The following is a 25,931-nucleotide window of genomic DNA, read 5'->3' as shown; positions in this document are numbered from 1 at the left end:
ATCATGCTGGGTTATCTTGGCAAAGGAGAAATGCTCACTAACAGGGATGTAAACACATTTGCACCCAAAATTTGAGAGAAATAAGCTTTCTGTGCGTATGGAACATTTCTGGTATCTTTTATTTCAGCTCATGAAACATGGGACCAACACTTTACATGCATATTCCTGTTCAGTGCACATCGCTTCAGAGATCCAGACTGAATAGAACCCTTACTGTATTCAATCCACAGCTACGTTGAGGCTGATCTGATCATTTCAGACAATTGCTTATGAACAATTTCTGTCCAATAAAATAAAGCCGAGCTGACCTTTCACCTTCTGTTACATTTCTCCTCTTTACAAATGACTCAAAGCTACTTCTGAGAAAATCAATCAATATTTTTAACAAAATGCAAATCAATTCACTACCAAAAAAATGTCAACTGTCTCGCTCATTATTATTTTTTTTAAACACAAACAAATAACATTTGGCAAAACCAGTCAAGGCAGTAGGCTATGGTACTCCCTCTGTTCTACACAAGTATCTGTCTGTGTTCCCAGGTTGACTACGTTGCAGACGCATGCCAGATCTCACAATGTCTGGGATAGGTATTTTCCCTATCAGATCAACCACATATGTTATAGCAGCAATCTGGTGCCCGACCGGCACAGTCGATTGACGTGACAACATGCAACGTAGTCTGCCTGAAAGACGACCTCAATCTACCAGCTGAGCACTAGGCTGCTCCTTGTCATTATATAGATGTACAAAATACGCCTTCAATGGAGGCAACACCGTAGAAAAAAAAGAGAAGAAAAAAAAGTTGACATAGTGCATAGAATGACATCACAAGACACAAGGACTTCTCCCTGGTCCTTCCACGTTGTGATTCACTTCCTGGTTCCTGAGCTGACCAGAATATTGCCGTGTTCACGTGCTAGTCGGAACTAGGAAATTCAGAAATGCCCCGCGACACGTCTAGAACTACAGCAAGTTGGACATTTCAGTTCTAACTAGCACCGTGAACACGGTAAATGTTGATGAATGTGCGACTGGACCCTTCAGATCTAAACTGTTTGGTTTAAATGTTAGGGAAGTGGTAGTTGAATTTCCTCAGGTTGGTATAGTACTTCTTGTTGTCCAGAGCTGGGAAGATACTGCTGCTGGTGAGCTGAGGCAAATACTAGAGAGAGGAAAGGAAACAAGAGTGTGTTAATGCAGTTGGAAGAGCGACAATATATCATCTTCATGGAAGAGAATACAAAAAATGACAGAGGATGTACTGCATCGTGTAGACACCTTCAATTGTTTGTACAGCATTTTGCCATCTCTGACAGCTGGTCCCAATTTGCATGAAGCTTCCACCTTATTGCTTCCAAGTTCCACCTTACAGATCTAACAGACATTGAAGGGTTAGAGCCAAGAGGAAAGAGGGTAGGGAGTGAATTGGGACCGGCTGTTTAACGTGAAGAAACATACTGACCCCAGGTGGGAGGTGTTTGCGGGGCAGGAGGCGTGACCTCTTCTTGGTGGAGCGGTCGGTGCTCTCGCTCTCCTCCCGTTGGCTGTCGAAGTACGGGTGCTCCAGAAGCTGCTCACAGGCCAGCCGCTCCGACGGGTCCATACGCAGGCAGCCCTGGGGTCAGGGGGGCAAAGGTCATTTAGGGAAGGGATGAGGGGAATGAATATTTGCTAATAAAACATCAGAGACCATTAAATGAGAGATCGTTCATTTCATTTAGAGAACCAGATATTTTTACCACACAAATTGCCAGCAGGTGAATGGCTGGATAGACAGGCATACCTTCATCAGACTCAGTGCTTGATATGACAGGTTGGGGTATTTCAGTTCCAGAGATTCCTATTGGATGATAAAGGATGCCTTATTGTGTATAATTGTTTTGGACCCTTTTGATAATTTACGCAGCGTTTTGAGGCAGAGAGGAAGCATTTCATTGCACAGTTTATACTCCGTTGTATACAACAAATAAACGCTGATTTGATAGATATATACGGCAGGTATCATCAACTAGATTTAGCCGGAGAGGATGGTCAGAGGGCAGGAACATAATTACAAATCATTTGTAGACTTCAAGTTGACCACGGGAAGCTCAAACGGGCCGCCAGTAGGGAATCCTGGAATACAGTACGCTCCTCAAGATGTTTCACACTGATTTGTTTACCGTTTTGGTAGATGAATCATCATTATGTGTTTGTTCTCACCATTTCCTGAGGCTCTGGGATGCAGACTCCACTGAAGAACTGGTTCTTACTGAATACCTGCTGGTGGCGGGGGATCAGGTCTCCTGCAGACACACAGACAGACACACAGACAGACACACAGACAGACAGACAGACAGACACACAGACAGACACACAGACAGACAGACAGACAGACAGACACACAGACAGACAGACAGACAGACAGAAACACAGACACACAGACAGACACACAGACAGACACACAGACAGACAGATACACAGACAGAAACACAGACAGAAACACAGACAAAGCTCTTACTTCTCTCCTTTACCTAACACACCGGAACAGGTGAACGTAATGTGACACTGACGACAGCCTTGTATTTTACATTACATTTGACATTGTTGGTCATATGGGAGGTGCTTGTTGGTCATATGGGAGGTGCTCGTTGGTCATATGGGAAGTGCTCGTTGGTCATATGGGAAGTGCTCGTTGGTCATATGGGAGGTGCTTGTTGGTCATATGGGAGGTGCTTGTTGGTCATATGGGAGGTGCTCGTTGGTCATATGGGAGGTGCTTGTTGGTCATATGGGAGGTGCTTGTTGGTCATATGGGAGGTGCTCGTTGGTCATATGGTAGGTGCTCGTTGGTCATATGGGAGGTGCTTGTTGGTCATATGGGAGGTGCTTGTTGGTCATATGGGAGGTGCTCGTTGGTCATATGGGAGGTGCTTGTTGGTCATATGGGAGGTGCTTGTTGGTCATATGGGAGGTGCTCAGGCAGAGGAGCTCATGTTTACTGATAATAAAGGGTACTGTCCTTTTCCTGAACTAACTGGTGAAACAACTAACTGTTCTAACATCACTAACTTATAACTCGTCACTAACTGTTATAACGCATCACTAACTGTTATAACGCGGCACTAACTGTTATAACATCACTAACTTATAACTCGTCACTAACTGTTATAACGCGTCACTAACTGTTATAACGCGTCACTAACTGTTATAAGACGCCACTAACTGTTATAACGCGTCACTAACTGTTATAACATCACTAACTTATAACTCGTCACTAACTGTTATAACGTGTCACTAACTGTTATAACGCGTCACTAACTGTTATAACGCGTCACTAACTGTTATAACGCGTCACTAACTGTTATAACGCGTCACTAGCTGTTATAACGCGTCACTAACTGTTATAACGCGTCACTAGCAGTTATAACACGTCACTAGCTGAAACATTGATTGTGTCTTAAACAGCACCCTATTTCCAGGCTCTGGTCAACAGTAGTGCCTATGAAGGGAATAGGGTGCCAACAGTAGTGCACTATGAAGGGAATAGGGTGCCAACAGTAGTGCTGCACTATGAAGGGAATAGGGTGCCAACAGTAGTGCACTATGAAGGGAGTAGGGTGCCAAAAGTAGTGCACTATGAAGGGAATAGGGTGCCAAAAGTAGTGCACTATGAAGGGAATAGGGTGCCAACAGTAGTGCACTATGAAGGGAGTAGGGTGCCACAAGTAGTGCACTATGAAGGGAGTAGGGTGCCACAAGTAGTGCACTATGAAGGGAGTAGGGTGCCACAAGTAGTGCACTATGAAGGGAGTAGGGTGCCAAAAGTAGTGCACTATGAAGGGAATAGGGTGCCACAAGTAGTGCACTATGAAGGGAATAGGGTGCCAACAGTAGTGCACTATGAAGGGAGTAGGGTGCCACAAGTAGTGCACTATGAAGGGAGTAGGGTGCCACAAGTAGTGCACTATGAAGGGAGTAGGGTGCCACAAGTAGTGCACTATGAAGGGAGTAGGGTGCCAAAAGTAGTGCACTATGAAGGGAATAGGGTGCCACAAGTAGTGCACTATGAAGGGAATAGGGTGCCACAAGTAGTGCACTATGAAGGGAATAGGGTGCCACAAGTAGTGCACTATGAAGGGAATAGGGTGCCACAAGTAGTGCACTATGAAGGGAATAGGGTGCCACAAGTAGTGCACTATGAAGGGAATAGGGTGCCATTTTGGACACCCTAGCTATATTAATCCCACTTACCCAGTGTCTTCCTGATGAGGTAGAGCTGATCCATGTCTGACTTGCCGGGCCAGAGGGGGATGCCAGAGAGCAGCTCAGAGAAGACACAGCCCAGCGCCCAGACATCAACAGGGGCTCCATACTGAGTATCACCCACTAGCAGCTCAGGGGCCCGGTACCATCGCGTTGCCACATAGTCTGTGTAGTAGTCACATGGACCGGCTGCAGGGACAGATCGATACGCATCTCTGTTTAGGAACAAGACTTAAAGCCTGCATGGTATAATGCATTTAATATAATATGGTTATGATGCATTATAAGCAGGCTTTACACAACATAGACAGATAGTTTGAACATAATGGTATAGGGTAGAACAGAACAGAATAAATATCACTTCATCGTTCAAAGTGAATCAAAAATTCATATTTTTACTGTCTTGTGTTATTCCCCCCCCAAAAACACACACACGAGTCTGGAAGCTGTTAGATACAAGACTCTGTTTAGGACGAAAGAATTGGTAAGAAATGGAATGAGTGTTGATTTCAATGGTGACGTGATGGCAGAAAGTTAAGACAGTGGTATTACAACAGGAGTCCACCAGGTGGCAGTAGACCTACAGAAACAGTGACAGTACAGTAGCACTACAACATACAGGGAAGGAGTCTCATAATGACGGTGTACCAAATAATACTATATTCCCTACATAGTGCACTACATTTGACCAGAACCCTATGGATCATAGTAAACATGTTTAGCACTTCATAGTGATTAGGATGCCATTTGGGACATGTCATAAAAAACATTTGGGGACTTACTGAGGATCCTGGCGAATCCGAAGTCACAGAGCTTAATGACCTGCTGTTTAGTAATGAGGATATTCTCGGGCTTCACGTCTCTGTGGATGCACTGCAGGAGACAACAACCAAAACGTTAGTCGTTTAACAGTGCCAGCCAGGGCGGATTTTTCATTCAACTACAGCTGATCATGTGGTGGTCTTGTACGGTTGTTGATCTATACGCGAGAAGAGGTTTCCAGGCTGTTGTGTCCCGTCTTGCCAACTCCTATGGTCATTGTCAAGCAAATCATTAACAAGACAACACAAACAGACCTGGGACCAGGCTATGTTACACTGTTACGATGTGACAAGGCAGCACAAACAGATCCGGGACTTTGCCAGGCATGAGAAGGCGGTACTTCGCCAGGCTAGAGAAGACGGTACTTTGCCAGGCTAGAGAAGACGGGACTTTGCCAGGCTAGAGAAGACGGTACTTTGCCAGGCTAGAGAAGACGGTACTTTGCCAGGCTAGAGAAGACGGGACTTTGCCAGGCTAGAGAAGACGGGACTTTGCCAGGCTAGAGAAGACGGGACATTGCCAGGCTAGAGAAGACGGGACATTGCCAGGCTAGAGAAGACGGGACTTTGCCAGGCTAGAGAAGACGGGACTTTGCCAGGCTAGAGAAGACGAGACATTGCCAGGGTAGAGAAGACGGGACTTTGCCAGGGTAGAGAAGACGGGACTTTGCCAGGCTAGAGAAGACGGTACTTTGCCAGGCTAGAGAAGACGGGACTTTGCCAGGCTAGAGAAGACGGTACTTTGCCAGGCTAGAGAAGACGGTACTTTGCCAGGCTAGAGAAGACGGTACTTTGCCAGGCTAGAGAAGACGGTACTTTGCCAGGCTAGAGAAGACGGTACTTTGCCAGGCTAGAAAAGACGGTACTTTGCCAGGCTAGAGAAGACGGTACTTTGCCAGGCTAGAGAAGACGGTACTTTGTCAGGCTAAAGAAGACGGTACTTTGCCAGACTAGAGAAGACATGCAGCAGATCAGGCAGATCAAGCATTTCGCTACACTCGCATTAACATCTGCTAACCATGTGTATGTGACAAATAAAATTTGATTTGATTTGATTTGATTTGATTTGTGTATTCACTAGGAACCAAACAGAAACAAACGGGCCAAAAGTGGTAGGGAACTACACGAATTTGTCCAATGAGAAACACTTTTTTTTTTTTTTTTTGTTTCTGTTCTAAAACATTTTGCAACGGTGTGCAATAATGAATACACTCCATATCCAGACTTTGGCTGTGCAGCTTGACTGTTAAAAAAGGGTCCCCGTGGCGGTTTGTTGTGTCTCAGTGAAAGAGTAACGTCTGGGCAGCCAGGAGACTGGAATGCTAGTGAAACAGCGGTTTGGGTAGAGGAACGACGGAGAAACCACTTACGTTCTGTTTATGACAGAAGTTGACAGCCTGGAGTGTCTGCCAGGTGATGCTTTTTACCAGATGTTCTGGAACACTGGAAGTTAAAGAAGAGACAACCAAATAACACAGATATATTTTTACAGTTATAGATTTAATTTAATTCAATTATAATTTTCAGGACTGTATGTATGTAATTCTATGACTAATAAACACAAAGCCAGGTACAGGTTATCAGATTGCTGGCGCTAATCTCTGACTGCAGTTTAAGGCAACCTGTCATTTAAATAAAATATATTTAAAAAATAAAAGGTTTGCTCTGTTGCCTCTGCGACTTCCACTGATTGTTAGCTAGCAGTGGCTAAAGTCAGCTGACGTTTGTAGTGGCTGATTATTATTATATTATTAAATTCTAAGGGTTTTATTGGCATGGGGAAACATATCTTAACATTGCCAAAGCAAGTGAAATAGATAAACAAAAGTGAAAAATAAAAAATAAAAATGAAAGGTAAACATTACACTCACAAAAGTTCCAAAGGAAAAATGTCATATGATGTCTATATACGGTGTTGTAACGATGTTCAACTGGTTAAAGTACAAAAGGGAAAATAAATCAACTGAAATATGGATTGTATTTGCAGTGGTGTTTGTTCCTTCACTGGTTGTAGCAACAGGTGACACATCTTGCTGCTGTGATGGCACACTGTGGTATTTCACCCAGTAGATATGGGAGTTCATCAAAATTGGGTTTGTTTTCTAATTCTTTGTGTGTCTGTGTAATCTGAGGGAAATATGTGTCTCTAATATAGTCAAAAATTGGGGCAGGAGGTTAGGAAGTGCAGCTCAGTTTCCACCTCATTTTGTGGACAGTGTGCACATAGCCTGTCTTCTCTTGAGAGCCAGGTCTGCCTACGGCTCTCAATAGCAAGGCTATGCTCACTGAGTCAAAGCTTTCCTTAAGTTTGGGTCAGTCAGTCTTATTTGTATAAGTGGTTACAATGTGTATCGCACTGATCGGGTTAAGTAAGGTGGGGGTGTGGCTACATATGTAAAAACTAGATTCCCTGTAAGTGTGGCAAAGTCTGAAACTATTTGTAAACAGTTGGAATTTCTTGCTTTGAATATTGAGGTTTCAAAAGGCCTCTCTACAACTGTGATTGGCTGTTACAGACCCCCCTCTCCTCTCTATAACTGTGATTGGCTGTTATAGACCCCCCTCTGCTCTCTATAACTGTGATTGGCTGTTACAGACCCCCCTCTCCTCTCTATAACTGTGATTGGCTGTTATAGACCCCCCTCTGCTCTCTATAACTGTGATTGGCTGTTATAGACCCCCTCTGCTCTCTATAACTGTGATTGGCTATTATATACCCCCCTTTGCTCTCTATAACTGTGATTGGCTGTTATAGACCCCCCTCTGCTCTCTATAACTGTGATTGGCTGTTATAGACCCCCCTCTGCTCTCTATAACTGTGATTGGCTGTTATAGACCCCCCCTCTGCTCTCTATAACTGTGATTGGCTGTTATAGACCCCCCTTCTGCTCTCTATAACTGTGATTGGCTGTTATAGACCCCCCCCTCTGCTCTCTATAACTGTTATTGGCTGTTATAGACCCCCCCCTCTGCTCTCTATAACTGTGATTGGCTGTTATAGACCCCCCTTCTGCTCTCGGTGATGCATTTTCTTCTTTGACGCACCTTATGTCTAAACTTCTTTACAGTGAAATGATCTCAACTGGTGTTGGTTAAAGCCGGTGTCTGATGATTTAAAAATGTTTTGTAATTCTATGAATCCTACCCAGTTGATTAACTCACCCACTCGCCCAAATCTTAAATGCCCAGATCAATCTACCCTGATTCATTTGATATGGACAAATGTTCCACATAAATATTCTGCGGTTGGTGTTTTTTTGTAATGATTTAAGTGACCATTGTGCTGTTGTTGCTGTTAGAAATACTACGGTTCCTAAAACAAACCCACGTTTTATTCGTAGGAGAAATTTGAAGTGTTTTAATGAGCAGGCTTTCTGTCATGATTTGTTTTATTTTGACTGGAGCAAGATTGAGTTTATCCCTGATGTGAAAACTGCCTGGAAATTCTTTCATGGTGGTTTTTCCCAAATAGTAAACAAACGTGCCCCATTCTGCAGGTTCAGGGTTAAAGGTCGGGATAATCCATGGTTTTCTTCTGAGCTGTCTTGTATTATTCACGACCGTAATCTAGCCTGGGCTAAAGCAAGGAAATCATGTTCTGATGCTGATTGGCTTATTTTTAGGCAGTTATGAAACAAGTGTTATTTTCTTCTCAGGAAGGCCAAGTCTGAATATTTTATGTCTGTTACCACTGATAACCTGAATGACCCTAGAAAGTTCTGGATGTCTGGTCACAGTAATGTTAATGAATTACCGTCATGTGTTTTGAAGGACTCTGTTGCTGTACATGACAAAACTGAAACGCTGAATTGTTTCAATGAGCACTTTGTATCATCTGGTAGGCTGTTTGATTCAGTGTCCTCTGTCTCTGTACAACCCTGTGTGGATGAACCAGTGTCCTCTGTCTCTGTCCAACCCTGTGTGGATGAACCAGTGTCCTCTGTCTCTGTACAACCCTGTGTGGATGAACCAGTGTCCTCTGTCTCTGTCCAACCCTGTGTGGATGAACCAGTGTCCTCTGTCTCTGTACAACCCTGTGTGGATGAACCAGTGTCCTCTGTCTCTGTCCAACCCTGTGTGGATGAACCAGTGTCCTCTGTCTCTGTACAACCCTGTGTGGATGAACCAGTGTCCTCTGTCTCTGTACAACCCTGTGTGGATGAACCGCTGAGAGCTGGTCAAACTTTTAGCTTTTTTTCCATTCTCAGTGCAGGAGGTACATAAAGCCCTGAAATCCTTAGATCAGAGAAAGCCTGCAGGTCCTGATCTTTTGGGTCCCTGCTTTTTAAATCTGGCAGCTGATTTCAGAGCTGAACCACTTACATCTCTGTTCAAACTAACCCTGGAATGTAATGAAATTCCAAAGATCTGGAAATCAGCATTTGTCCTACGACTTTTAAAAGGGGCAGATCCAACTCTTTTAAATAATTACAGGCCAATCTCAAAGCTGTCACCCCTGGTGAAAATACTTGAAACCCTTGTGAGTGAACAGCTAAAATAGTTTTTATTTACAAACTCTATTTTATCAATGTACCAATCGTGCTTCAGGAAGAAGCATAGCACAATTACAGCAGCCATGAAGGTTTTAAATGATATCACTGAAGTCATTGACAAAAAAACAGCACTGTGTCTCACTTTTTATTGATCTCTCTAAGGCTTTTGATACAGTTGATCATGCTTTACTAAGGCAGAGATTGTCGAGTGGAGGTCTTTCGGAGAATGCAGTTGCATGGTTTGCTAACTATCTGTCTGATAGAACTCAGTGCACTCAATTTGATGGGCTTATGTCTGTTCAATTGTCTGTCTTGAATGGTGTGCCCCAAGGCTCTGTACTTGGTCCTCTCTTATTCACTATTTATATAAATGATTTAGACAAAAATGGCCAAAATGCCCAACTTAATTTTTATGCTGATGATACTGTTATTTACTGTTGTGCCTCGTCTCTTACAAAAGCTTTCCAGAACTTGCAGACTGCTTTTTATACTGTTCAACGTACCTTGTGTCAATTGAAGCTTATCCTCAATACAGACAAAACTAAACGAATGGTGTTTTCTAATGCAAGAAATAGACCTCTGAACCTTTCACCGATTACTACCTGTCAGGGCAAGGAGATTGAGGTTGTAACCTCATATAAATATCTTGGAATTTTAATTTATGACGGCCTCTCTTTTAAATTGCATAATCAACAACTTACAAAAAAATAGAAGCTGAAATTGGGATTTTATTTGATGAATAAGGCCTGTTTTTCTTTTGAAGCCAGAAGGAGGCTAGTATCAGCTAAATGTATGCCTTAACTAGACTATGGGGATATTTTATATAGGAATGCTTCCGCTCAGTGTTTGAGATCAATTGTCACTCTTTACCATGGCACATTGAGATTTATTTTAAACTGCAAAACCCTTACGCACCACTGCACTTTGTATACCAGGGTTGGCTGGCCTTCTCTAGTCACTCGTAGGCTCAGTCACTGGTATACTTTTATTTACAAAGCCATTTTGGGTTTACTACCTTTTTATTTGGGCATTTTTATTGTTCAGAAATGTGGTGGGTCGTCTCTTCGTTCGCTGGACTTTATCCTGCTAACTGTTCCAAACGTCTGAACTGAATTTGGTAAAAGGGCTTTTACGTCCTCTGCGCCATCGTCTTGGAACGCCTTACAAAATACTTTTAAACTGGAAGAACTTGTCCTGATTGGTGTTTTTAAATCACTGATGAAGGATTTTGAGACTGATTCCCTGACCTGTCAATGTTTTTAATTGGCTGTTTTATACTCTTGTGAATTCTATGGTTTTTCCTAGATTACTTGTAGTTTTTCATGTTGTCTGTCTTTCATTTTTTTGTAATGACTTGGTGCTGCCCATCTTGGCCAGGGCGCTCTTGAAAAATATATTTTAATCTCAATGAGCCCTTCCTGGTTAAATAAAGGTTTTTAAAAATGTTTTTTTTATTTTTTTAAGTCACAGTGATCAGGTATTCTGCCGCTGTGTACTCTCTGTTTAGGGCCAAATAGCATTCTAGTTTGCTCAGTTTTTTTGTTAATTATTTCCAATGTGTCAAGTAATTATCTTTTTGTTTTCTCATGATTTGGTTGGGTCTAATTTTGTCCTGGGGCTCTGTGGGGTCTGTTTGTGAACAGAGCCCCAGGACCAGCTTGCTTAGGGGACTCTTCTCCAGGTTCATCTCTCTGTAGCTGATGGCTTTGTTATGGAAGGTTTGGTAATCGCTTCCTTTTAGGTGGTTGTAGAATTTAACAGATATTTTCTGGATTTTGATAATTAGCGGGTATCGGCCTAATTCTGCTCTGCATGCATTATTTGGTGTTCTACTTTGTACACGGAGGATATTTTTGCAGAATTCTGCATGCAGAGTCTCAATCTGGTGTTTGTCCCATTTTGTGAATTCTTGGTTGATGAGCGGACCCCAGACCTCACAACCATAAAGGGCAATGGGTTCTATGACGGATTCAAGTGTTTTTAGCCAGATCCTAATTGGTATGTTGAATTTTATGTTCCTTTTGATGGCATAGAAGGCCCTTCTTGCCTTGTCTCTCAGATGGTTCACAGCTTTGTGGAAGTTACCTGTGGCGCTGATGTTTAGGCCGAGGTATGTATAGTTTTTTGTGTGCTCTAGGGCAGCGGTATCTAGATGGAATTTGTATTTGTGGTCCTGGATCTTTTTTGGAACACCATTATTTTGGTCTTACTGAGATTTACTGTCAGGGCCCAGGTCTTACAGAATCTGTGCAGAAGATCTAGGTGCTGCATTAGGCCCTCCTTGGTTGGTGACAGAAGCACCAGATCATCAGCAAACAGTAGACATTTGACTTCGGATTCTAGTAGGGTGAGGCCGGGTGCTGCAGACTGTTCTAGTGCCCTCACCAATTCGTTGATATATATGTTGAAGAGGGTGGGGCTCAAGCTGCATCCCTGTCTCACCACCTGGCCCTGTGGGAAGTGTGTATCTCTCTCTCTCTCTCCCCCTCCCCCTTCCCCTTCCTCTCCCCCTCCCCTCTCTCTCTCCCCCTCTTCTCCCTCTTCTCCCTCCCTCCCGCTCTTTCTCCCCCTCCCTCCCCTCCCTCTTTCCCCCCTCTCCCTCCCTCCCCCTCTCTTATTGTAAACTGTAGTCCAGAAGCCCATCCATCAGTGTTGCCATGGAGATGGCTAAATCCAGCCTTACAACTGGTGATTTAATAGCCACGGATGCATCCTAAATGTCTCCCTATATAGTGCACTACTTTTGACTGGAACCAATAAGGCTCAGGTCAAAAGTAGTGCACTATATAGGGAATAGGGTGCCACTTGGGACATAAACAATCTCCATCCCCCTTCCTGTGGCTGAGTCCCCCATGAAACCCTTACAGCCCCCCCATGGGAGTGAGGCAGGCACCTCTATTAACTGTGTGTGTGTGTGTGTGTGTGTGTGTGTGTGTGTGTGTGTGTGTGTGTGTGTTTGTGTGGTGTGTGTGTGTGTGTGTGTGTGTGTGTGTGTGTGTGTGTGTGTGTGTGTGTGTGTCTGTGTGGTGTGTGTGTGTGTGTGTGTGTGTGTGTGTGTGTGTGTGTGTGGTGTGTGTGTCTGCGTTCCTACAACTCCACCTCCCTCCCTGTCAGCCAACATTCTGGGACTACATCGCTGTAAACATTCCGCAACGAGCAGGTCAGTCTCCGTGGTAACAGCCAAACACTGTGGCTATCAGCAGGGGAGACACTATATACAGGTCATAGATTATCAGCAGGGGAGACACTATAAGGGGCGGCAGGTAGCCTTGTGGTTAGGGCGTTTCGCCAGTAACCGGAAGGTTGCTAGATCGAATCCCCGAGCTGACAAGGTAAAAATCTGTCGTTCGGCCCCCTGAACAAGGCAGTTAACCCACTGTTCCTATTTGTTCTTAACTGACATGCCCAGTTAAATAAAGGTTAAATAAAAACGTAAAAAATATATACAGGTCGTAGATAAACAGCAGGGAGACAAATAAACAATCTATAGAATTTATCAGTGTGTGAGACAGAGAGAGCGTGTGTGAGACAGAAGGGGGATGGAGCGTATGTGTGTAGAGAGCCAGTACTCACCCTCTGGGGTATCGGTCCAGCTCGTTGAGGACGGTGTGATCACAGTACTCAAACACCAGGTGTAGTTTACGTTTACGCCTGAACACCTCAATCAGGTTCACAAGGTTGGAGTGCTTTAGTTGCTGCTCGGATAACACACACACACACACACACACACACACACACACACACACAGTTGAAGTCAGAAGTTTACATACACCTTAGCCAAATACATTTAAACTCCGTTTTCACAATTCCTGACATTTAATCCTAGTAAAAATTAGGATCAGTTAGGATCCCCACTTTATTTTAAGAATGTGAAATGTCAGAATAATAGTACAGAAATTTATTTATTTAATCTTTTATTTCTTTCAACACATTCCCAGTGGGTCAGAAGTTTACATACACTCAATTAGTATTTGGTATCATTGCCTTTAAATTGTGTAATTTGGGTCAAAAGTTTCAGGTAGCCTTCCACAAGCTTCCCACAATAAATTGGGTGAATTTTGGCCCATTACTCCTGACAGAGCTGGTGTAACTGAGTCAGGTTTGTAGGCCTCCTTGCTCGCACACGCTTCTTCAGTTCTGGGCACAAATGTTCTATGCGATTGAGGTCAGGGCTTTGTGATGGCCACTCCAATACCTTGACTTTTTTTGCCCTGAAGCCATTTTGCCACAACTTTGGAAGTATGCTTGGGGTCATTGTCCATTTGGAAGACCCATTTACAACCTCCTGACTGATGTCTTGAGATGTTGCTTCAATATATCCACATAATATTCCTACCTCATGATGCCATCTATTTTGAGAAGTACACCAGTCCCTCCTGCAGCAAAGCACCCCCACAACATGATGCTGCCACCCCCGTGCTTCACGGTTGGGATGTTGTTCTTCGGCTTGCAAGCCTCCCCCTTTTTCCTCCAAACATAACGATGGTCATTATGGCCAAACAGTTCTATTTTTGTTTCATCAAACCAGAGGACATTTCTCCAAAAAGTACGATCTTTGTCTCCATGTGCAGCTGCAAACCGTAGTCTGGCTTTTTTATGGCGTTTTTTGAGCAATGGCTTCTTCCTTGCTGAGCGGCCTCTCAGATTATGTCGATATAGGACTCGTTTTACTGTGGATATAGATACTTGTGTACCTGTTTCCTCCAGCATCTTCACAAGGTCCTTTGCTGTTGTTCTGGGATTGATTTGCACATTTCGCACCAAAGTGCGTTCATCTCTAGGAGACAGAACACGTCTCCTTCCTGAGTGGTATGACGGCTGTGTGGTCCCATGGTGTTTATACTTGCATACTATTGTTTGTACAGATGAATGTGGTACCTTCAGGCGTTTGGAAATTGCTCCCAAGGATGAACCAGACTTGTGGAGGTCTACAATTTTTTTCTGAGGTCTTGGCTGATTTATTTGGATTTTCCCATGATATCAAGCAAAGAGGCCCTGAGTTTGAAGGTAGGCCTTGAAATATATCCACAGGTACACCTCCAATTGACTCAAATGATGTCAATTAGCCTAACAGAAGCTTCTAAAACCATGACATCATTTCTGGAATTTTCCAAGCTGTCTGACCCACTGGAATTGTGATACAGTGAAATAATCTGTCTGTAAACAATTGTTGTAAAAATGACTTGTGTCATGCACAAAGTAGATGTCCTAACCGACTTGCCAAAACTATAGTTTGTTAATTAACAAGAAATTTGTGGAGGGGTTGAAAAACTAGTTTTAATGACTCCAACCTAAGTGTATGTAAACTAGTTTTAATGACTCCAACCTAAGTGTATGTAAACTAGTTTTAATGACTCCAACCTAAGTGTATGAAAACTAGTTTTAATGACTACAACCTAAGTGTATGTAAACTAGTTTTAATGACCCCAACCTAAGTGTATGTAAACTAGTTTTAATGACTCCGCCTAAGTGTATGTAAACTAGTTTTAATGACTCCAACCTAAGTGGATGTAAACTAGTTTTAATGACTCCAACCTAAGTGTATGTAAACTAGTTTTAATGACCCCAACCTAAGTGTATGTAAACTCGTTTTAATGACTCCAACCTAAGTGTATGTAAACTAGTTTTAATGACTCCAACCTAAGTGTATGTAAACTAGTTTTAATGACTCCAACCTAAGTGTATGTAAACTAGTTTTAATGACCCCAACCTAAGTGTATGTAAACTAGTTTTAATGACTCCAACCTAAGTGTATGTAAACTCGTTTTAATGACTCCAACCTAAGTGTATGTAAACTAGTTTTAATGACTCCAACCTAAGTGTCTGTAAACTAGTTTTAATGACTCCAACCTAAGTGTATGTAAACTAGTTTTAATGACTCCAACCTAAGTGTATGTAAACTAGTTTTAATGACTCCAACCTAAGTGTATGTAAACTAGTTTTAATGACCCCAACCTAAGTGTATGTAAACTAGTTTTAATGACTCCAACCTAAGTGTATGTAAACTAGTTTTAATGACTCCAACCTAAGTGTATGTAAACTAGTTTTAATGACTCCAACCTAAGTGTATGTAAACTAGTTTTAATGACTCCAACCTAAGTGTATGTAAACTAGTTTTAATGACCCCAACCTAAGTGTATGTAAACTAGTTTTAATGACTCCAACCTAAGTGTATGTAAACTCGTTTTAATGACTCCAACCTAAGTGTATGTAAACTAGTTTTAATGACTCCAACCTAAGTGTCTGTAAACTAGTTTTAATGACTCCAACCTAAGTGTATGTAAACTAGTTTTAATGACTCCAACCTAAGTGTATGTAAACTAGTTTTAATGACTCCAACCTAAGTGTATGTAAACTAGTTTTAATGACCCCAACCTAAGTGTATGTAAACTAGTTTTAATGACTCCAACCTAAGTGTATGTAAACTAGTTTTAATGACTCCAACCTAAGTGTATGTAAACTAGTTTTAATGACTCCAACCTAAGTGTATGTAAACTAGTTTTAATGACTCCAACCTAAGTGTATGTAAACAAGTTTTAATGACTCCAACCTAAGTGTATGTAAACTAGTTTTAATGACTCCAACCTAAGTGTATGTAAACAAGTTTTAATGACTCCAACCTAAGTGTATGTAAACTAGTTTTAATGACTCCAACCTAAGTGTATGTAAACTAGTTTTAATGACTCCAACCTAAGTGTTTGTAAACTTCCCACTTCTACTGTATCACAAAGCACCTCTGCTACACCACAGTAACGACACACGTTTGTAATCTTTTAATTGTACAGTGATCCCAATACACTGTAGGTGCACACAGTGATATGGATATAGAGATTACATAACAGAAAGTCATGGATCTGTGTTTGCTTTGTGCAGAGCGGCTGACAAGCTCCCACATGTCTTATCAAAACAGAGAACGCAGGAAGAGGAACGGTTATAAACATGCTGTGGTCTCCCATGACAACCGGTATGTCCCCATCTGGTTTTATAGAACTGTTTATGAGGAGGAGGAGGACGAGGAGGAGGAAGCTACTGGAAGAACTGTTTATGAGGAGGAAGAGGATTAGGAATCTACTGGAATAACTGTTTATGAGGAGGAAGAGGATTAGGAATCTACTGGAATAACTGTTTATGAGGAGGAAGAGGATGAGGAATCTACTGGAATAACTGTTTATGAGGAGGAAGGGGATTAGGAATCTACTGGAATAACTGTTTATGAGGAGGAAGAGGATTAGGAATCTACTGGAATAACTGTTTATGAGGAGGAAGGGGATTAGGAATCTACTGGAATAACTGTTTATGAGGAGGAAGGGGATTAGGAATCTACTGGAATAACTGTTTATGAGGAGGAAGAGGATTAGGAATCTACTGGAATAACTGTTTATGAGGAGGAAGGGGATTAGGAATCTACTGGAATAACTGTTTATGAGGAGGAAGGGGATTAGGAATCTACTGGAATAACTGTTTATGAGGAGGAAGGGGATTAGGAATCTACTGGAATAACTGTTTATGAGGAGGAAGGGGATTAGGAATCTACTGGAATAACTGTTTATGAGGAGGAAGAGGATTAGGAATCTACTGGAATAACTGTTTATGAGGAGGAAGGGGATTAGGAATCTACTGGAATAACTGTTTATGAGGAGGAAGAGGATTAGGAATCTACTGGAATAACTGTTTATGAGGATGAGGAGGCTACTGGAAGAACTGTTTATGAGGATGAGGAAGCTACTGGAATAACTGTTTATGAGGATGAGGAGATGATTTCAGTCTATAACAGACATGGTCTCAATAACAAGATGATACAGTCTATAACAGACTAGATGATACAGTCTATAACAGACAATATGATACAGTCTATAACAGACATGGTCTCAATAACAAGATGATACAGCCTATAACAGACTAGATGATACAGTCTATAACAGACAAGGTGATACAGTCTATAACAGACTAGATGATACAGTCTATAACAGACAAGATGATACAGTCTATAACAGACATGGTCTCAATAACAAGATGATACAGCCTATAACAGACTAGATGATACAGTCTATAACAGACAATATGATACAGTCTATAACAGACATGGTCTCAATAACAAGATGATACAGCCTATAACAGACTAGATGATACAGTCTATAACAGACAAGGTGATACAGTCTATAACAGACTAGATGATACAGTCTATAACAGACAAGATGATACAGTCTATAACAGACATGGTCTCAATAACAAGATGATACAGCCTATAACAGACTAGATGATACAGTCTATAACAGACAAGGTGATACAGTCTATAACAGACAAGATGATACAGTCTATAACAGACATGGTGTCAATAACAAGATGATACAGTCTATAACAGACTATATGATACAGTCTATAACAGACAAGATGATACAGTCTATAACAGACATGGTGTCAATAACAATATGATACAGTCTATAACAGACAAGATGATACAGTCTATAACAGACTTGATGATATAGTCTATAACAGACAAGATGATACAGTCTATAACAGACATGGTGTCAATAACAAGATGATACAGTCTATAACATAGATGATACAGTCTATAACAGACAAGGTGATACAGTCTATAACAGACTAGATGATACAGTCTATAACAGACAAGATGATACAGTCTATAACAGACATGGTCTCAATAACAAGATGATACAGCCTATAACAGACTAGATGATACAGTCTATAACAGACAAGGTGATACAGTCTATAACAGACAAGATGATACAGTCTATAACAGACATGGTGTCAATAACAAGATGATACAGTCTATAACAGACTATATGATACAGTCTATAACAGACAAGATGATACAGTCTATAACAGACATGGTGTCAATAACAATATGATACAGTCTATAACAGACAAGATGATACAGTCTATAACAGACTTGATGATATAGTCTATAACAGACAAGATGATACAGTCTATAACAGACATGGTGTCAATAACAAGATGATACAGTCTATAACATAGATGATACAGTCTATAACAAACAAGATGATACAGTCTATAACAGACATGGTGTCAATAACAAGATTATACAGTCTATAACAGACTAGATGATACAGTCTATAACAGACAAGATGATACAGTCTATAACAGACAAGATGATACAGTCTATAACAGACATGGTGTCAATAACAAGATGATACAGTCTATAACAGACTAGATGATACAATCTATAACAAACAAGATGATACAGTCTATAACAGACATGGTGTCAATAACAATATGATACAGTCTATAACAGACTAGATGATACAGTCTATAACAGACAAGATGATACAGTCTATAACAGACATGGTGTCAATAACAAGATGATACAGTCTATAACAGACTAGATGATACAGTCTATAATAGACAAGATGATACAGTCTATAACAGACAAGATGATACAGTCTATAACAGACAAGATGATACAGTCTATAACAGACAAGATGATACAGTCTATAACAGACAAGATGATACAGTCTATAACAGACTAGATGATACAGTCTATAACAGACAAGATGATACAGTCTATAACAGACAAGATGATACAGTCTATAACAGACAAGATGATACAGTCTATAACAGACAAGATGATACAGTCTATAACAGACTAGATGATACAGTCTATAACAGACAAGATGATACAGTCTATAACAGACAAGATGATACAGTCTATAACAGACATGGTGTCAATAACAAGATGATACAGCCTATAACAGACTAGATGATACAGTCTATAACAGACAAGATGATACAGTCTATAACAGACAAGATGATACCGTCTACAACAGACAAGATGATACCGTCTACAACAGACAAGATGATACAGTCTATAACAGACATGGTCTCAATAACAAGATGATACAGTCTATGACAGACTAGATGATACAGCCTATAACAGACAAGATGATACAGTCTATAACAGACAAGATGATACAGTCTATAACAGACAAGATGATACAGTCTATAACAGACAAGATGATACCGTCTACAACAGACAAGATGATACCGTCTACAACAGACAAGATGATACAGTCTATAACAGACATGGTCTCAATAACAAGATGATACGGCCTCAACGTCAACAGTGAAGAGGCGACTTTGGGATGCTAGCCTTCTAGGCAGAGTTCTTCTGTCCAGTGTCTGTTATTTTGCTCATTTTAATATATATATATTTTTTGGCCAGTCTGAGATATGTGTTTTACGGGTACTATTTAATGAAGCTGCCAGTTGAGCAATTGCAAGGCGTCTGTTTCTCAAACTAGACACTCTAATGTACTTGTCCTCTTGCTCAGTTGTGCACCGGGGCCTCCCACTCCTCTTTCTATTCTGGTTAGGGCCATTTTGTGCTGTTCTGTGAAGGGAGTAGTACACAGCGTTGTACGAGATCTTCAGTTTCTTGGCAAGTTCTCGCATGGAATAGCCTTCATTTCTCAGAACAAGAATAGACTGATGAGTTTCAGAAGAAAGTACTTTGTTTCTGGCCATTTTGAGCCTGTAATCAAACCCACAAATGCTGATGCTCCAGATACTCAACTACTCTAAAGAAGGCCATTTTTATTGCTTCTTTAATCAGAACAACAGTTGTCAGCTGTGCTAACATAATTGCAAAAGCGTTTTCTAATGATCAATTAGCCTTTTAAAATGATAAACTTGGATTAGCTAACACAACGTGCCATTGGAACACAGGATGTATATAAATATATAGATATATATATAGTGGCGTACAGCAGGTCAGCCACCAGGGGGAGACTCGTGGAGGCCTTGTGACAGAAGGAGTATACATCACGAGGCGATGGCTCCATCTGCTGGACGTGCCAGGTCTCGACGGGCTCTCCGGCCAGGACTATTTGGGGCTGATTGGGGATCGGTGAGTAATCAAGGGCTGATTGCTCCAGAGAACCCATTTCCACTGCTCCAAAGTACAATGGCGGCGAGCTTAACACCCCTCCAGCCGACGCTTGGCATTGAGCATGGTGATCTTAGGCTTGTCTGCGGCTGCTCGGCCATGGAAACCCATTTCATGTAACTCTTGACGAAACAGTTATTGTGCTGACGTTGCTTCCAGAGGCAGTTTGGAACACGGTAGTGAGTGTTGCAATCAAGGACAGATGATTTTTTAAGCGCTTCAGCACTCAGTGGTCCCGTTCTGAGAGCTTGTGTGGCCTACCACTTTGTGGATGAGCCGTTGTTGCTTCTAGATGTTTCCACTTCACAATAACAGCACTTGACCGGGGCAGCTCTATCAGGGCAGAAATTTTACGAACTGACTTGTTGGAAAAGTCTGTGACGGTGCCACATTGAAAGTCACTGAGCACTTCAGTAAAGCCATTCTACCTCCAATGTGTGTCTATGAAGATTGCATGGCTGTGTGCTAAATTTGATACACCTGTCGGTACAGATGTAGCTGAAATAGTCCACTCCACTCATTTGAAGGGGTGTCCACATACTTTTGTGTGTACAGTACCAGTCAAAAGTTTGGACACACCTACTCATTCAAGGGTTTTTCTTTATTTTTGCTATTTTCTACATTGTAGAATATTAGTGAAGACATCAAAACTATGAAATAACACATATATGGAATCATGTAGTAACCAGAAAATATAAAACAAATCAAAATATATGTTATATTTGAGATTCCTCAAAGTAGCCACTCTTTGCCTTGATGACAGCTTTGCACACTCTTGGTATTCTCTCAACCAGCTTCACATGGAATGCTTTTCCATCAGTCTTGATGGAGTTCCCACATATGCTGAGCACTTGTTGGCTCCTTTTCCTTCACTCTATGGTCCAACTCATCCCAAACCATCACAATTAGGTTGAGGTCAGGTGAATGTTGAGACCAGGTCATCTGATGCAGCACTCCAGCACTCTTCTTCTTGGTCAAATAGCCCTTACACAGCCTGGAGGTGTGTTGGGTCATTGTCCTGTTGATAAACAAATGATAGAGGGATGGGATATCGCTGCAGAATGTTGTGGTAGTCATGCTGGTTAAGTGTGCCTTGAATTCTAAATAAATCACTGACAGTGTCACCAGTACCGCACCTCCTCCATGCTTCACGTTGGGAACCACACATGTGGAGATCATCCGTTCACCTACTCTACGTCTCACAGAGACACGGTGGGTTGAACCAAAAATCGCAAATATGGACTCATCGGACTAAATGACAGATTTCCACCGGTCTAATGTTCATTGCTCGTGTTTCTTGGCCCAAGCAAGTCTCTTCTTCTTATTGGTGTCCTTTAGTTGTGGTTTCTTTGCAGCAATTTGACCATGAAGGCTTGATTCACACTGTCTCCTCTGAACAGTTGATGTTGAGATGTGTCTGTTACTTGAACTCTGAGAAGCATTTATTTGGCCTGCAATTTCTGAGACTGGTAACTCTAATGAACATATCCTCTGCAGCAGAGGTAACTCTGGGTCTTCCTTTCCTGTGGCGGTCCTCATGAGAGCCAGTTTCATCATAGCGCTTGATGGGGTTTGCAACTGCACTTGAAGAAACATTCAACGTACTTTATATTTTCCGCTTTGACTGACCTTCATGTTTTAAAGTAATGATGGACTGTCATTTCTCTTTGCTTATTCGAGCTGTTCTTTCCATAATATGGACTTGGTCTTTTACCAATTAGGGCTGTCTTCTGTATACCACCCTTACCTTTTCACAACACAACTAATTGGCTCAAAAGCATTAAGGATAGAAATTCCGCAAATTAACTTTTAACAAGGCACGTTAACCTGTTAATTGAAATTCATTCCGGGTGACCTCATGAAGCTGGTTGAGAGAATACCAAGAATGTGCAAAGCTGTCATTAAGGCAAAGGGTGGCTACATTTCACATTGTTTGGGTTACTACATGATTCCATATGTGTTATTTCATAGTTTTTATGTCTTCACTATTATTCTACAATGTAGAAAATAGTAAACATAAAGAAAAACCCTTGAATAAGTAGGTGTGTCCAAACTTTTGACTGGTACTGTATATACTGAACAAAAATATAAACACAACATGTAACAATTTTACTAAGTTACAGTTCACATAAGGAAATCAGTCAATTGAAATAAATTCATTAGGCCCTAATCTATGGATTTCACATGACTGTGCAGGGGCGCAGCCATGGGTGGGTCTGGGAGGGCATAGGCCCAGCCAATCAGAAGGAGTTTTTCCCACAAAAGGGCTTTATTACAGACAGAAATACTCCTCAGTTTCATCAGCTGTCCGGGTGGCTGGTCTCAGACGATGTGGAGGTCCTGGGCTGGCGTGGTTACACGTCGTCCGCGGCTGTGAAGCTTGTTGGACGTACTGACAAATTCTCTAAAATGACGCTTATGGTAGAGAATTTAACATTCAATTATCTGGCAGCAGCTCTAATGAACATTCCTGCAGTCAGCATGCCAATTGGCCTCTCCCTCAAAACTTAACATCTCTGTGGCATTTTATTTTGACAAAACTGTACATTTTAGAGGGGCATTTTATTGTCCCCAGCACAAGGTGCACCTGTGTAATGATCATGCTGTTTAATCAGCTTATTAATATGCCACACTTGTCAGGTGGATGGATTTTCTTGGCAATTGAGAGATGCTCACTAACAGAGATGTAAACAAATTTGTCCACAAAATGAGAGAAATAAGCTTTTTGGAACATGGAACATTTCTGGGATCTTTCATTTCAGCTCATGAAACATGGGAGCAACACTTTACATGTTGCATTTATATTTTTTGTTCAGTATAATATCGCTAATTCTTAATGTCAATTATATGCAATTAGTTTGTTGTTGAACACATCTGGCTGATTGAAAGGTAAATAATTAATTCTACATACTAATGGGAAAGGAATGTTTATTCTGGATAGGCTGAGTCTAACACAAGCCAGCTGTCAGGGTTGTTGTTATTGAATCTAAGATGCACAACAGTCAAATATCATACAGAAAAAATACAGCAACCAGCTGTTAAACTAAAATTACACTAAACATTTTCCCCGACTAGTGTCAAAAACATACCCAGGACTGTATGTTAACTGCGTGTCCATTGGCTGCTATTCTCTGTATTCAACAGAAAGCTCTTAAAACATGGGGCAGTGACCAAGAACAAAGACAGAATCCCCTCCCACTTGTTTCCAATGACGTACAACAGGGATACAACAAGGCAGGGAAAAGAAGAGTCTTCCTTCACCTTCCTCTGCCTCGCTGCATGTATCTTGTCCTGCACAACAGTGAAGTCTACAGGGGGTTAACAGTGAAGTCTACAGGGGGTTAACAGTGAAGTCTACAGGGGGTTAACAGTGAAGTCTACAGGGGGTTAACAGTGAAGTCTACAGGGGGTTAACAGTGAAGTCTACAGGGGGTTAACAGTGAAGTCTACAGGGGGTTAATAAGGAGGGCTCAAGGCTGGGTGGTTTTAATGAAGAGGGCTCAAGGCTGAGTGGTTTTCATAAATAGGGCTCAAGGCTGGGTGGTTTTAATAAAGATGGCTCAGGGCTGGGTGGTTTTCATAAAGAGGGCTCAAGGCTGGGTGGTTTTAATAAAGATGGCTCAAGGCTGGGTGGTTTTCATAAAGATGGCTCAAGGCTGGGTGGTTTTAATAAAGATGGCTCAAGGCTGGGTGGTTTTCATAAAGAGGACTCAAGGCTGGGTGGTTTTCATAAATAGGGCTCAAGGCTGGGTGGTTTTAATAAAGATGTCTCAGGGCTGAGTGGTTTTAATAAAGAGGGCTCAAGGCTGAGTGGTTTTAATAAAGAGGGCTCAAGGCTGGGTGGTTTTAATAAAGAGGGCTCAAGGCTGAGTGGTATTTACCTTCAGCATCCTAATCTCTCTCAGAGCGATCCTCTTAATGACGGGATCGTCTTCAGACTCCACAAACTTCTTGATGGCAACGATCTGTCCCGTGTCCCTGTTCCTGCACTTGAACACCACACCGTAGGACCCCTCCCCGATCTTCCCCATCTTCTCATACTTCTCCATGGTGATGTCTGAGGACTGACTGGGAGTGGTCGTAGTCGTTTTGGTTCAAGAAATGCCTTATGGGATGGCCTTTGACTTGAGATCTTAAAAGCAAACCAGTACACAGTACATGTGAGAAGTTTTCGATTTTACAGAACAATACAAATTTTTATTTATATTTTAAAATCAGGTTTTCCTTGGTTATGAAATACTGATACATTCGGGTTTTTTTTTTCGTGTTATTACATTTCTCACTCAAATGTTTGTATCCTGACACTAACTTAACTGTAGAGCTGAATGAATGCATTTTCCTTCTTGTGTAGGGATGCCAAAGAAAATTATATTCTATAATACCGTGTGTGTCCTCACATGTCCCAAAAACATGTCAAAGAGAATGGGGACCTGGCATGAAAAAGTCACGAGATGTAAGAGCTCTGGCAAGAGAAACTGTTGCGTTGCCTAAACGTGTCTAGCCTACAACAAGTTATTGTTGTCAACCGTGTCCAAAAAAAGCTACTTAAGACTGGTATGGAGGTCGTAAAAACAAAACTGGACCCCCCCCCCCCTCCTAGAAAAAAACAAAAAACAAACCCATAAGGGGGGCGGGTTTGTATAATAACACCTGCTGAAAACAGAACAGAACCTACCGTACTGTATATTAAACACGTGTTTGCTTTTAATAATGGCTAAACGGATCACAAAACGATCAGATCACGTGTATAGTAGCCCCAAACATAAACCTAAAATCTAATTCTAGTTAAAGATTAATTTATTCGCTTGTGGAAACCTTACACCTACCTTTGGACAGTTCGATTGCGTAACGAAAACATTTGCATTGCAAAGTATATAAAGGTCTTCCGAGGTAAACAGGGGAAGAAAACAATTGTGTTTTCAACTTCTGTAAAGGCAATACAAATCAAAGTCCTTCACTATACAACCGTCTACTCGGCTAGATCACCACCTATTAAAACACATTCACTCAAATAATTGTGTCATAAAGCCAACACATTAATAAAAGCGAAAAAACGATCACGCCATAAAAATATAGAGTACTCAAAATTAAATTGCATGTCTACAAAACTAGTTATACATTTCAACGCTACATACATTTATTATGAGCCAATATGGTTATTGGTCATATTCAAAGTTATACTTACGTTCAGGTGTCGTTTGGATGTACAGTATTGCCAAATAAGAAACTCAGAGCGGAGAGAACGCCTGGCATACATCGACTGAGGAGAAACGGAGATGGACACGTTGTTGGAACTGTAGGTCGAGCTGCTCTCTCTCTCTCAGAAGGCTTTCGCTTTCAGCCTGGTCCCCATAGGAACAGACTCCACCCCTTCTTCAGCCTGGTCCCCTAGGACCAGACTCCACCCCCTCACACACAGCCTTTTCAGCCTGGTCCCCATAGGAACA

The 25,931-nt window shown here is 41.6% G+C and overlaps 1 protein-coding gene across 2 annotated transcripts; it reads right to left on the bottom strand.

Annotated features, from left to right (window-relative positions):
* Window positions 1-96: 96 nt before the first annotated feature.
* cdkl1 (cyclin dependent kinase like 1 (CDC2 related kinase)) lies at window positions 97-25,931 on the bottom strand. 2 transcript variants are annotated; one of them, XM_036955321.2, is made up of 11 exons: window positions 25,670-25,843; window positions 24,366-24,616; window positions 13,134-13,255; window positions 6,438-6,510; window positions 5,029-5,119; window positions 4,235-4,435; window positions 2,204-2,286; window positions 1,785-1,841; window positions 1,464-1,616; window positions 1,280-1,375; window positions 97-1,163 (listed from the first exon to the last, which is right to left on the bottom strand). In XM_036955321.2, exons 2-11 carry the CDS (start codon window positions 24,531-24,533, stop codon window positions 1,062-1,064), a joined length of 1,146 nt encoding a protein of 381 aa, XP_036811216.1. In that variant the 5' UTR covers window positions 24,534-24,616; window positions 25,670-25,843; the 3' UTR covers window positions 97-1,061. The 2 variants fall into 2 exon arrangements, with proteins under 2 accessions (XP_036811216.1, XP_036811217.1); XM_036955322.2 differs by lacking the exon at window positions 1,280-1,375 and having other exon boundaries at window positions 25,670-25,931.

The sequence above is a fragment of the Oncorhynchus mykiss genome, chromosome 19 (assembly GCF_057628025.1).
Source record: "Oncorhynchus mykiss isolate SJ-2025 chromosome 19, ASM5762802v1, whole genome shotgun sequence".
In the NCBI taxonomy this organism is placed as follows: Eukaryota; Metazoa; Chordata; class Actinopteri; order Salmoniformes; family Salmonidae; genus Oncorhynchus; species Oncorhynchus mykiss.
Note: the sequence above shows the minus strand (reverse complement) of the source record. Positions and strands in the feature narration are given on the sequence as shown.

What these genes read in the sequence shown, in the direction of transcription:
- cdkl1 (XM_036955321.2), bottom strand. Translation starts at nt 24,533, where the DNA reads ATGGAGAAGTATGAGAAGATGGGGAAGATCGGGGAGGGGTCCTACGGT. An exon ending in ACTTCTGTCATAAACAGAAC is followed by an intron (nt 5,120 to 6,437) that starts GTAAGTGGTTTC and finishes TGTCTCCTGCAG; the next exon opens with TGCATCCACAGAGACGTGAA. An exon ending in CCTCATCAGGAAGACACTGG is followed by an intron (nt 2,287 to 4,234) that starts GTAAGTGGGATT and finishes GTGTGTCTGCAG; the next exon opens with GAGACCTGATCCCCCGCCAC.